At 40.8% G+C, this 13,416-nt stretch overlaps 1 protein-coding gene across 1 annotated transcript; it reads right to left on the bottom strand.

Moving 5' to 3' along the window:
* Positions 1–958: 958 nt before the first annotated feature.
* MPZL2 (myelin protein zero like 2) lies at positions 959–12,403 on the bottom strand. Its single transcript, XM_004330637.4, has 6 exons — positions 12,173–12,403; positions 11,026–11,192; positions 10,549–10,759; positions 7,610–7,757; positions 4,254–4,329; positions 959–1,990 (listed from the first exon to the last, which is right to left on the bottom strand). The coding sequence occupies exons 1-5, from the start codon at positions 12,228–12,230 to the stop codon at positions 4,266–4,268; spliced, it is 648 nt and encodes a 215-aa protein (XP_004330685.1). The 5' UTR covers positions 12,231–12,403; the 3' UTR covers positions 959–1,990; positions 4,254–4,265.
* Between the last annotated feature and the right edge of the window lie 1,013 nt (positions 12,404–13,416).

Genomic DNA, 13,416 nt, shown 5'->3' with positions numbered 1-13,416 from the left:
CATTATTGACTTCCAGGCTGCCTCTAAGAAAATTTTTCAGTGAAGATAAAATGTATTCCCATCAGTTTTCTGTGACCTGCTATGTAAAAATTTTAGATTTGCATAAAAGCAAATTATATAATTGTAATGCTTTATTACTGAAGGTTATTTACATAGTGTTTAAAGCACAATAAAAAATAAGTTACAATACAAAAGTTCTCTTCAAGTAAAAGACACTGAACAGCCAGGCTATATTAACCCTTGAATATTTAGCCAAGACACAAAAGCTACAAGTTTTGCTGGAAACACCTTCCATGAGTTTTTAACTACCTCTTTACATTTATGGAACATCACCCAGGCCATCTGTTTGAAGAAATGCCCAATTACTATATTTTCAAAGGTTGAATTATAGAGAAAAATAGAAAATGTGAAAGGTAATATAGACTTTAAATCCAATTTTTACTTTCAAAACTGGGTACTGAAACTGTACTTTTTTAGACAGTATAAAAGGCAAAATGAGACAGGTATGGAATGCATTTCGAATCAAGGTTCACATGTAAATTATACCAGGTTTTTTTTTTAGTGTTGGAAAAAATATCAAAGCTCATCACCTTTAAATACAGATAAACTATTTGGAAATTCCAGTTTTAAAAGAAATAATATCTTCAACCTAGTTGGTGAAAACTGAAAATATCAAGCTGTAAACATGGGGGGCAGGCGGTAGGGGGAGAGGTTCCTAAACATTTAGATGTTTTCTATTCTTTAAATAAGTGCTGCAGTAGCTTAAGTTTGGAAAGACACTGGGAGACTAGACACTTCTTGAAAAGCACTCTTCTTTCCATGACCCACTTATAAAGTTTGTTTTATCTACTAGTATAAGAGAAAAAAAAAAAAGTTGGTTACATTCTGTTAGTTTTGGTATTTCTTTGCCCCCAAACCAAATCCTCCCCCCAAATAAGCAACTGAATTAAAAAATAAATAAAAGAAAAAAATTTAATGTCTTCCAGTTCTCAGAGCTTTGTATAACACCATACAAAATTATTATCATTTAGGGTGATTTTTTTCACTAGCCCTAAATTTTTTAATTGTAATATACTCCTTCAGAAACTCCATTTAACTGCTTAATGATTCCAGTCTACAAATAAGCATAGATTTTGCTCTGTTGTTATAAATAATTGAATTGGGGGAAAAACTATAGTAAGCTAAACAGTCATTCACTGCTCATGAAAGATCTGAGCTGTTGATTGCTTGTCACAGCAGAGAAAAAAGGTGACAAGCAATTCATCTTGAGGTGGCCTTTGTCAATCTACTAGCACTTCTGTAACCTTCCCTAGTTACTCTGTGGTTTAGACTTGTACTACTGTAAACCTTGGATCAATTGACCAAAAACAAACAAAAACAAAAACCTGCCATCTAGGGTATTGAAAGAAATTCAATAAAATAAGATGTGTCCCATACTTAAGGAGAGCCATAAAAATCAAACTGTTCTTTAACAGGTTGAATTTAGAATTTTCTGTTAATCAATCAAAAACAGTTGGGAGAATCAGCTCACCTTTTAATTGAGAGTGTGAGAAGGAAAGAGTAAACATGTTAACTTTAGTAGCAAGAGTGCTGCTCTAAGGAAACTAATATATTAAAGGAAATCTTATGACACACAAGTGGACTTTTATCCCATTTGATGCCAATAGATATGTATACAAATCATAATCCACAAGGAGTGTTTAAGGGCAAAAATGTAGCTTCCTAGTATATAAAAGCTAATGAGCATTTGAAAAAAATACAATATTTGTACTCTGAAATTAAATAAAACCTTAGTAACAGGGCTGTGTGTGAGTCTGCTGGTATCTGCTCAAGAAGGGCCCTATGCTGGCACCAGAGGAACGTTGCTTGTCTAGGTGGTTATATACTGCAGAGCTGGTTGGAAGACAGGTCACAACTGGAAAAGCCAAAGAAAAGCTTCCATTAACACCAACTTATCTCAGGGTTCTTGTTCTTGGAAATCTTCAGCTTCCTGAAATACAAAACAAAAGTTTAAATGGATAATGTATATGGCAAGAGTGCAATAGGAGTACCTGGCATTATGAATACATATATATATGATCTATTCTCCATCGTGAAGGAAAATATTCGTAAGTATATTTGTCCTCTTCTAACTTAACTTTTAAAAGAAATTTCCTGATCCTTATTACATATTTCTCTGAGTCAGTGTCCTTAATTCATAGTCTCTGCCTTGCATGGACACTTGGATGATCCATAGCTGCTCACTCACATGCATTCATTCCTCTCCCTCTCCCTCTCCCTCTCTCTCTCTCTCTCTCTGTCTCTCTCTCTCTCTCTCCCCCCCCCCACCATCACCCCAACCCCTTTATTATAAACAAAATCAAATATACAGGGGCTTCCCTGGTGGCGCAGTGGTTGAGAGTCCGCCTGCCGATGTAGGGGACACGGGTTCATGCCCCGGTCCGGGAAGATCCCACGTGCCACAGAGCGGCTGGACCCGTGAGCCATGGCTGCTGAGCCTGCGCGTCCGGAGCCTGTGCTCCGCAACGGGAGAGGCCACAACAGTGAGAGGCCCACGTACCGCAAAAAAAAAATCAAATATACAGAAAAGTAAAGAAGGCAGTGTATGGAATTCACTGTCACTTAATTTTAAAGTTTTTTTTTTTTTTTGCCTTATTTGCTATAAATACATATATTGGTGGGGGCTAAAGTTTTTAAAACAAATTACTGACATTTTAACCCTAAATACTCCAATATGCATTTTTATAATAGGGATATCTTCCTGTGTAACCACAATACCCTTATTATACCTAATAAAAGTTAACAATAATTCCCTATTGTCCAGATTGAAATTTTTCATATTAAGACTTGCCCAATGTCCCCCCAAATCTTTTTTATAACTAGTTTATTCAAATTAGTATCCATCCAGTCAGGGATTGTACACTGCACTTGATTGTGTTACTTCTTTAAACTTTTTTTTTAAATTAGGGTATAATTGCTTTACAATATTGTGTTAGTTTCTGCTGTACAGCAAAGTGAATCAGCTATATATATACATATATCCCCTCTTTTTTGGAATCCTTAAATTTTTTTCAATCTTAAACAGGCTCCATCTTTATTTTCCATGACTCTGGCTTATTAGAAAATCTGCTTGATTTTAAGTATAGCCCTTGGTAAAAATCTCTCTGACACCAGATTTTTTTTCTAGGTTTACAATAGAACCATTTTTCTCCATATTCTATTTTATAAATCCTTGAGAAATTTCACTGGAGCTTTAGGCTATAAAAATGTGGCTCTTTTTGCAAATAATAATAGTGGACCTACTTCAGAGAATAGAAGAAATTGTGATCATATGAAAAATAAATCATCCTACCTTTTAAGCCTAATAAACCTATAAACTGGAAAAACAAAACTAAACACCACTAAAATTGGATTCATAGTCCCAATAACTAAATGAGAGTAGTAGAAATCAATTCCAAATAATACAGAAGTTCTCCTGTCAAAATGTCAAGCATATCTATTGAGTCACTCTCTTAAATGCCATGATTAGGTTACAATAAAACAAAAGAATAAAAGCAGATATTCTTTCATTTAAAAAAATTTATTTACATGTTGAAAGTTAATTTATTATTCTTTATGGTGGTAAATATAACCCCAAAGCCTCAAATAATCATAGAATTCTCTCAGCTTTGCTGGTAGTAGGGTCTAGCTTCCTATCCTTTGCACAAAACACACTCAAAGGGGAAGCCATCAATAACACAAGAGAAGCCTTTTATCTCTCTGCCCAACTCCTCTAATTTCATACAGGAAACACATATCATATAATCTGGGAGATCCACAGTAGAAATGAGCCATATAAGAAAGCTAAGGAGGGACTCCCCTGGTGGCACAGTGGTTAAGAATCTGCCTGCCAATGCAGGGGACACGGGTTTGATCCCTGGTCCAAGAAGATCACACATGCCGCGGAGCAACTAAGCCTGTGAGCCACAACTACCGAGCCTGCGCTCTACAGCCTGAGAGCCACAACTACTGAGCTCACGTGTTGCAACGTATGAAGCCCATGTGCTCTAGGGCCCACGACCTGCAACTACTGAAGCCCTTGCCTTAGAGCCCGTGCTCCACAATAAGAGAAGCCACTGCAATGAGAAACCCGCGCACCGCGAGGAAGAGTAGGCCCTGCTCACCGCAACTAGAGAAAGCCCATGCACAGCAACGAAGACCCAATGCAGCCAAAAAAAGCTAAGGAAAGAAATGAACCCATTTGTGAACCTTACCATATAATAATGTTAGTCTGTGTCTTCTAAATAAACAGAAACCTTTTTTTCTTGGTTGAGCTTTTCTTCTTCTTTTCTGTAACATAGAAGCAGAAACCAATGTCAGGGGAAAAAGGCAAGAAGCAAGGGAGGCAAATCCTACAAAGGTTCAGGTGTGATATATTCCGCCAAATTTGGGGAAGAATTGTATGCACCTGGGAGTAGATCCAAGCTTACAGAGCACTAAACCTATTAGCGCTATCTAATAATACTCATACCTCCAGATGACCCTGGGTATCTGAACTTAGACACTTTTCAGAATATTTCTAGAAGACAATATTATTTTGGAACTCCAGGTTTAAAGCAGACACCTTAGTTTACCATTACTATTCTACCTCTAATTCTACTTCCTATTCAAAAAAGAAAAGCATAAAATAAAAAATAAAACAAACAAAAACAAAAAAAGAGTGACCTAGAAGTCAACTTTATTGATCGTATTCTATCCAAACCAACTCAGAGTTGGGTTCATTAGTCTCCTTAAAAATCAATTCTATTTAGTAAATATTTCTTGAGGAAAAGAAACAAATGGTGCTGGGACAGCTGAAAATTTACAACTGCAAAAGAATAAATTTGAACTCCTACTTCACACCATATACAAGAATTGATTCAAAATGAATCAAAGACCTAAATGTAAGAACTAAACTGTAAAACTCTTAGAAGAAAACATAGGCATAAATCTTTTTGACCTTGGATTAGAGAGTGGTTTCTTAGATATGACACCAACAAAACAAGCAACAAAAGAAAAAAAAGATAAATTGGACTTCTTCAAAATTTAAAGGACACTAATCAAGATAGTGTAAAGGCAACCCACAGAAGGGGAGAAAATAATTGCAAATCCTATATATAATAAGACGCTTTTGTTTACTCCAAAATATATTTTGAAAAACTCGTAGGGCTTCCCTGGTGGCACAGTGGTTGAGAGTCCGCCTGCCAATGCAGGGGACACAGGTTCGTGCCTTGGTCTGGGAAGATCCCACATGCCGCGGAGCAGCTGGGCCCGTGAGCCATGGCTGCTGAGCCTGCGCGTCCGGAGCCTGTGCTCCACAACGGGAGAGGCCACAACAGTGAGAGGCCCGCATACCGCAAAAAAAAAAAAAAAAAAAAAACTCTTAAAACTTAACAATAAAAAGACAAATAACCTAAATTTAAAGTGGGCAAAATATTTGAATAGGTGCATCTCCAAATTAGATATTTAAATAGCCAATAAACACATGGAAAGATGCTCAGCATCATTAGGAAAATGCAAATGAAAACTTCAATGAGATACCACTTCACACCCACTAGATGACTATAATCAAAAGGACAGACAATACAAGTGCTGTTGAGGATGTAGACAAACTGGCACCCTCATACATTGCTGGTGGGAATATAAAATGGTGCAGCTGTTTTGGAAAACTGTCTAGCAATTCCTCTAGAAGGTAACACAGAGTTACTACATATCCCAGTAATTCCACTCCTAGTTATATACACGGGAGAATTGAAAACATATGCCCATGAAACTTGTAGATGAATGTTCATAGTAGCATTAATCGAAATAGCCAAAAAGTGGGGAAAACCTAAATGTGCATCAACTGAATGGATGAACAAAATGTGGTATATGCATACAATGGAATATTATGCAGACACAGGAAGAATGAAGTACTATAACATAGATGAACTTTGAAAGCATTATACTAAGTCAAAGAAGCCAGACAGGGCTTCCCTGGTGGTAAAGTGGTTAAGAATCCGCCTGCCAATGCAGGGGACACGGGTTCAAGCCCTGGTCCGGGAAGATCCCACATGCCGCGGAGCAAATGAGCCAGTGCGCCACAACTACTGATCCTGTGCTCTAGAGCCCGTGAGCCACAACTACTGAATCCTGTGCGCCTAGAGCCCCTGCTCTGCTACAAAGAGGAGCCACGGCAATGAGAAGCCCGCTCAGCGCAATGAGGAGTAGCCCCTGCTCGCCGCAACTAGAGAAAGCCCGCGCGCAGCAACGAAGACCCAGCACAGCCATAAATAAATAAATAAATAAATAAGAAACCGGACGTAAAAGGTCACATATTGTATGATCCCCTTTATATGACATGGCCAGAACAGGCAAATCCATAGAGACAGAAAGCAGATTAGTAGTTGTCAGGGGCAGGTGAGGGAGGAAAATAGGGAGTGGTGGCTAAAGGGTATGGAGTTTCTTTTGTGGAGGTGATGAAAATATTCTGGAATTAGTGGTGATGGTTACACAACTTTGTGAACATTAAATAATGAATTCTATTATATGTAAATTTTATCTCAATAAAAAAATATATTATGCACCTTATATCAGCATGGCTGACTTTGCTAGGCACTAATTCATAGAGCCCCTGCTGACAGCCCAGTGGTTCTTAGAAATGTATGCTTTACATTAAAAGTGAAGAATATCCAGGACTTCCCTGGTGGCGCAGTGGTTAAGAATCCGCCAGGGGACAAGGGTTCAAGCCCTGGTCCGGGAAGATCCCACATGCCACAGAGCAACTAAGCCAGTGTGCCACAACTACTGAGCCTGCGCTCTAGAACCCGAGAGCCACAACTACTGAGCCCACCTGACACAACTACTGAAGCCCGTGCGCCTAGAGCCCGTGCTCCGCAACAAAGAGGAGCCACCGCAGTGAGAAGCCCGCGCACCGCAACGAAGAGTAGCCCCCCTCGCCGCAACTAGAGAAAGCCCGTGTGCAGCAACAAAGACCCAACGCAGCCAAATATTAATTAATTAATTTTTTTTAAAGTGGGGAATATCCTAGAAAAGCTTTATATAAGTAAATTTTTATAATATCAAATCCTGCATAGTAAAGAAAGCTTATAATAAAATCTTCTATAAAATTAAGAAACTAAAGTTACTAGACCCACAGACATAGAAAACAAATTTACGGTTTGTTTGTTTGAAAGAGTGGGGAGGGATAAATTAGGAGATTGGGATTAACATATACACGCTATAATATATAAAATAGAGAACCAACAAGGACCTACTGTATAGCACAGAGAACTATATTCAATATTTTGTATTAACCTATAAGGGAAAAGAATCTGAAAAAGAATACATACATATATATATATATAAATCACTTTACTGTACACCTTAAACTAACACAACATTGTAAATCAACTACACTTCAATTTAAAAAAAGCTAAAGTTACTAATTCACACCCTAATTTATCCATCCTGTGAATTTGAATTCTGTTATGTAAGATTAACTCAAGAGGAAGAACATCTGTCCAATAATTATTTAGCCCCACTATAAAATACCAAGAGTTGCCATAAAACAGTGTTAAAAGAAGACTTTCCCAGAACTGCCCAGCCTTACGATTTTATCTCCACCACTTTATGAGCTCTTTCAGCCCGTCGCTTTTTCCGGAAATGCTGGAAGAGGACCACCACAATTACTATTATGACCATCAGTGCACAGGCGGAGCCAATGGCCAGGGCCAGGAAGTGGATCTCAGAGAAGCGTACTGTAAGGAGAAAAGATCAAGTTGGGGTTCTGAAAAGAGGACGACTATAATGAAATCTAAAGATATTCATCCTTTTTTTAAAAAATAAATTTATTTATTTTATTTATTTATTTTTGGCTGCATTGCGCCTTTGTTGCTGTGTGCGGGCTTTCTCTAGTTGCGGCAAGCGGGGCCTGTTCTTTGTTGCCGTGCACAGACTTCTCATTGCGGTGGCTTCTCTTGTCGCGGAGCACGGGCTCTAGGTGCGTGGGCTTCAGTAGTTGTGGCACACGGGCTCAGTAGTTGTGGCTCACGGGCTCTAGAGCACAGGCTCAGTAGTTGTGGCGCACGGGCTTAGTTGCTCCACGGCATGTGGGATCTTCCTGGACCAGGGCTCAAACCAGTGTCCCCTGCATTGGCAGGCGGATTCTTAACCACTGCACCACCAGGAAAGTCCCAAGATATTATTCCTTAAATGGAATCATTTAAGGGTGTATTTTCATCTTTAAATGAAATCTTCCTTTCTTCTACGATATTAATTTTGTAAAGTCTAGTAGCAGTAGAAAAGCCATACAGGGATTTCCCTGGCAGTCCAGTGATTAAGACTCCGTGTTTCCAATGCAGGGGATGCAGTTTCAGTCCCTGGTTGGAGAACTAAGATCCCATATGCTGCGTGGTGTGGCCAAAAAAAAAAAAGTAGGAAAAGCATACAGACTACTTTAGTGGTTCTCAAACTTTGGTTCTAGGAGTAGCAGCTACAGAATTACTTGAAAACTTTGAAATGCGAGTTCTATCAGGCCCCACCCCAGGCCTAATGAATTACAGGGGGCACCCAGCAATCTGTTTTAATTTGTCCTCCAGATGATTCTGATGCATGCTAAAAGTTTGAGAACCACTTGGCCAGTTGATCTACCTAGTGGGGTAAAGTTATTGCTGACCTAATCGAATCCAGTGTCTAAACTATTTCTCCCCGAATCCTTCTCTCCTCTGTCATGCAGTCAGTCATTTATTCAGGCTTATTAAGGGCCTATTATGTTCCAGGGACTCTGATGGAAATACAAAGCCAAAAGAGACATTACCTTCAAGGAACTCATGCCCACTGGAAAGATAGACAAGTAAATCAGTAACTATAGTCTAGTGGATATATGATGCAAGAGAGAACCCAAAGGGAAGGGTCCCTAAACCAGGCTAGAGTCTGTGAAGCCTGGGTCTCTTAATTTTTACCTTGATTTCTGACTTAAATTTCAATGAACCCTCAGAGCCAGAAAAGACATTAGAGAATATCTAGCCCAGGGGTTCCCAGCCTGGAGTCTATGAAGGAAGATGGGGGGTGGGCAGGGCACAAGCCCACAGAATCCATGTCATATTGTGTGTGTACATTGTTGTGGTAAACAGGGGTTATGGCATTCATTAGGTTCTCTAAGAGTAGTGATCCCAATATGTTGAAGAACCATGTGTTCTTATCTACCTGTTCATTTTGCAGGATAAGAAACTGAGAGCCAAAGACATTACATTACTTCTTTCAATACTCAAATGACTTCTCCAAGATCATACAGCTCTCTATTGATAGGGCCTTGAAGGATGATACTAGGAATGAAAGGAGGAAATGATACCACTGTAGAGGCTTTTACGTTTTGGGTAGTAATGTTGTGTGTTGGTTAAGAGCATACAGCAGAGACAGCTAGGTTAAAGTACCAGGTCCTAAAAAAAAAGAAAAAAAAATACCAGGTCCTGTGTGATTTGGGGTAATTAACTTCTTTGAGCCTCAGTTTCTTCAATGTGTAAAATGGAGACAACAATATTCACTTCTTGAGTTCTTATAAAATCTAAAATCGCTCATGTAAATTGTTCCACGCTGTGCCTGCACATACTAAAGTTTCAATATATGGTAATTATTATAATTTTCAGTACAATTCAGTACAATTCAGTACAATTCAGTACAATTCAAGAAGTATTTTCATTACTTCATTTTATCCTCACCATAATTTTTGCCATATTATTCTCACTTTACAGGAGAAAAAGAAAAGTTATTTACAGCTGGTAAACTAGCAGTGACTCAAACACAAATTTACAACTTGTAAGCTTTATGGTCTTTGCTTTTTGTTGTCTGGCAGTTTTCCAGGTTGTCCTTTACAGAACTGCAGGCAATACAGGGCCTTAGTTTGGAGCACAATTTTGGAGACAGAGATGCTTGGGTTTGAGTTCTGAGTGACTCCATTTATGAGCTCCATGACTTTAGACAAGTGACTTAACCTCTATGAGCATTGGTTTCCTCATTAGTAAAATGGGTGGGGGGGGGGAGCACACTAAGAGCACAATAAAATGATATGATATGTAAAGATTAGATATGATATGTAAATCCCCTAGCACATGGGAAGTGTTCAATAAACAATAACTACCCTTATTGGGATCTGCCTCCAACAGTGGTTGCGAGAATTAAATGAGATAGTACATGTCAAGAACTTTGGACAGTGCCTGATGTAGAGTAGGTACTCAATAGTACCTTGTGAATAAATGAGTGAATGAATGGACCTATTGTGTTAGCCTTTTATCGGAGGGTTGCTTCCTCTCCCTTTCACGATCTCAATGCCATTTTTGTAACAGATTCCTTAGGTCCCTTTATTTTCTGTTTCTTTCCACAGCCAAACAAAGCCTTCCTCTTTTTTACCCCAGGACTCTTCACTCTCCCTCTGCAGTTTCCAGATCCAAAGGGTTGGTCCCTCTCTACTCTTTCAGCCATCACAAAAGTTTGCCCCTCTCTTTTCTACAAGCTCTCACGCTTTCCAAAACGATTTTTCTCTGCATCACCTACCAGTTTGCACAACGCTGAGCTGGATCTCCCCTATCAGCCCATCAACATCAGGTGGGTTCTTCACCTGGCAGGTGTATGTCCCATTATCATCAAACTGTAGCTTCCAGAGGAGGATGGAGACATCGTACCGCTCAGGGTTCCCATCCCAGACCACCCGGTCCTTGAAACGCCCACTCATGGGTCTGAAAGGATCCACATGGTAGTAGAAAACCTAGAGAGGAGAAATGGCCAAAGGTCTTATCTGGTACCTGGGAAGGGAGGCTGAGATGGCAGGACCCGAAGAGAAATGCCAGCAAGCCTGACTGCCCCATCTGCAGCTCTCCTGCAAGAACCTCTTGCTTTCCCCTTCGCCAGCCTCTCAGTTCTGTCTGTTGATTTGTTTCCCAGCTTTACCCTGTGCTTGTTGCTAAGAAAAATACAGGAAGGGCAAGGAGAAATGGACTGGCTTCTTTTCCTAACAAAGGGACCCTTACTTACAAACTGCTCAGGGCCCCCATCTCGAGGACGGAAATTCCAGGTCACTGTTAGAGCATCACCCACAGGGGCAAAGCTGGAGAAAGTGCATTTTAACCGAACATCAGTCCCATTGACAGCCTCCAGCACACGGGGAGTGTAAATTTCCACAGCTGCTATTGGCCAAAGAGCTGCAATGAAAAAAAGGGAAAGGAAGGGTTAACAAGAGATGTGTATTAAGAGAATTTCTGCTGACACTACCAAAATAAAAGTATGAGTAGGGCATCAAACAGAACTGAGATGCCTCAGCTCTCACTCAAACTCACTTCACCCAGAGTCTGCATACTCCTACCTACATGCAACCTTCACCCTCCCATTCCTTAAACAACTACAAATACCACACAGCGCTCTCGCTTTCTCCAAAGCATGATACCCTAGCCTCATGGTACCCACTTCAACACTGCTGTAAGCAAACTACAAACATCGGCAAATAAAATTGAAAGCAGAAACAAACCATCAGAACTAATCAGAACATGAATTAGACATGTATTCAGATTAAGCATTGTATGTTATGTGTCTGATGGTCCCCTAGCAGGTAAGTTTTCCAGAAAGTGTCCTTGTTGTGTGAATTTCACACTGTTCCTAGTCTTCTGCAGAAACTGAGTTAATCAGTCCCAGACAGTTTAGCTTGCCTGCGCCACTGGCACCTTTATACCACATGACATTTTTTTAGCATGATATTTACATTTAGAATGTGCATGTTGGGGCAGTTACAAAGCCCCAGTGGGTCTCTCTCCTTAACAATCTCAGCTTTCCCAGTGCTGCCGAGAGCCCCAGGCAAGACCCACACACAGAAATCGAAGTGCTAGGTTCTGCCAGCAGTGGGAGGTTGAGAGTAACCACAAAAAATGGTGTGTAACCTGAGATTAGAAAACTCTCTCTGTGCCTGAATCACTGGCACCTGAGAACACACCTAAACCTGTTTTTCCAAAAGCAACTCCCCCCAAACAACCCACCACTTCAGTTTCACTAAAGTCAAAACTAAAATGAAATGCAACTGTGGCTCAGGCTCCAAAGAGCTCCAAAGCTCTTGCAACTTCTTCAACAATTAGCTAACTTTATAGGGTAGGCAGTGAAGGAGGTAGGCTCAGAGAAGCCCGCGAGCTCTTACCTGTGAGCTGTATGCCGAGGAGAAAAAGCACAGCACGCGTAGGGCTCTTGCCATACATGAGGGAAACCCAGCCCTGGCCCCAGAGACCAGACCGGGCAGACGGAGCGTTCCAGCACCCCGCCAAGGCCACTCCAGGAGGAAAGCGCACTGCGTTTTTCCGGAGAGGGGAGTCAGTCCCTCACCTATGGGAACCTGAGCACCCGTGCCTGTGAGTCATTCCTGCTCTGCCGGTGCTGGAGTGAAAGGTGGGGCCTCAGCTCCCAACGCCCTCCTTCCCTCCTTCCTTTCCTCCCTCCCACCCTCTGTGCTACAAGCGCGCCTGTAGAAAGTCCCATGCAGTCCTGTCTTAACTTTTCAGTTTATCTGGACCCTGGCCTCTGGATGGCCTTGAAAACAGCCAGAGGAGGTGGTGCCCGTCTGAAATGTCCCAGGCTGCTTTGGTTCTGGCCCACACACACACGTTTTTTTAAAAACAGGTTTCAGGCTCGTCTGAGAAGTGAATGCTGAACCTACCTGCAGTGATTCCACTTATCAAAGCACCTCCCTTGGGCCACAGCAGCGGAAACTGGGTTTCCAAATCCAAAGTAATCAGAATTCCTTAGGACCCTCTGTGCTCAAGAAGTCCTACAGTTTATACCCTCAATTTTAGCCAAATGTTACCACAAGGATTGCCGTACCTTTTCTAGCTGCTAGCTTTCCCCGAGACCCACGTAAAATAGACTGACCAAAACAAATCTCAGTGTTTAATGACCCTTTACGTTTGAAGGATTTAAAGAGGAATCAGGACATCATCCCAGCTCATTTAGCCTATCTCAAGACAGTTTGCAAAGTGCTTTTATCTACACAACACTGCCGTGAGGCATTCCCATTTCACCAGTGAAGACGCTAAGAGCCCAGAGAAGTGATTTGCACAGCCAACAGGTAGCAGAACTGGAACTTTTTTGACTTTTTTTTTTTTTTTTGGCCGCACGGCATGTGGGATCTTAGTTCCCCAGCCAGGGAGGGATCCAACCCATGTCCTCTGCAATGGAAATGCAGAGTCTTAAGTCCCCTTTTTTGACTCTTAAATCTAGTTCTCTTTCCACAAAATAATAGCTAATGTGAACAATCAGACAGAGGACTCTCAAGGAAAAGTTTTTCCTAATAACTTTTTTGTAGCTCTGATTTTATCTGCCATTTTGGGGGCAGCCATCTGTCTGAGAAATCTAAAGCGTTGAGGACTTTAAATGAGCAAAGGTGCCTCC

Source organism: Tursiops truncatus, chromosome 8, assembly GCF_011762595.2.
Source record: "Tursiops truncatus isolate mTurTru1 chromosome 8, mTurTru1.mat.Y, whole genome shotgun sequence".
In the NCBI taxonomy this organism is placed as follows: domain Eukaryota; kingdom Metazoa; phylum Chordata; class Mammalia; order Artiodactyla; family Delphinidae; genus Tursiops; species Tursiops truncatus.
Note: the sequence above shows the minus strand (reverse complement) of the source record. Positions and strands in the feature narration are given on the sequence as shown.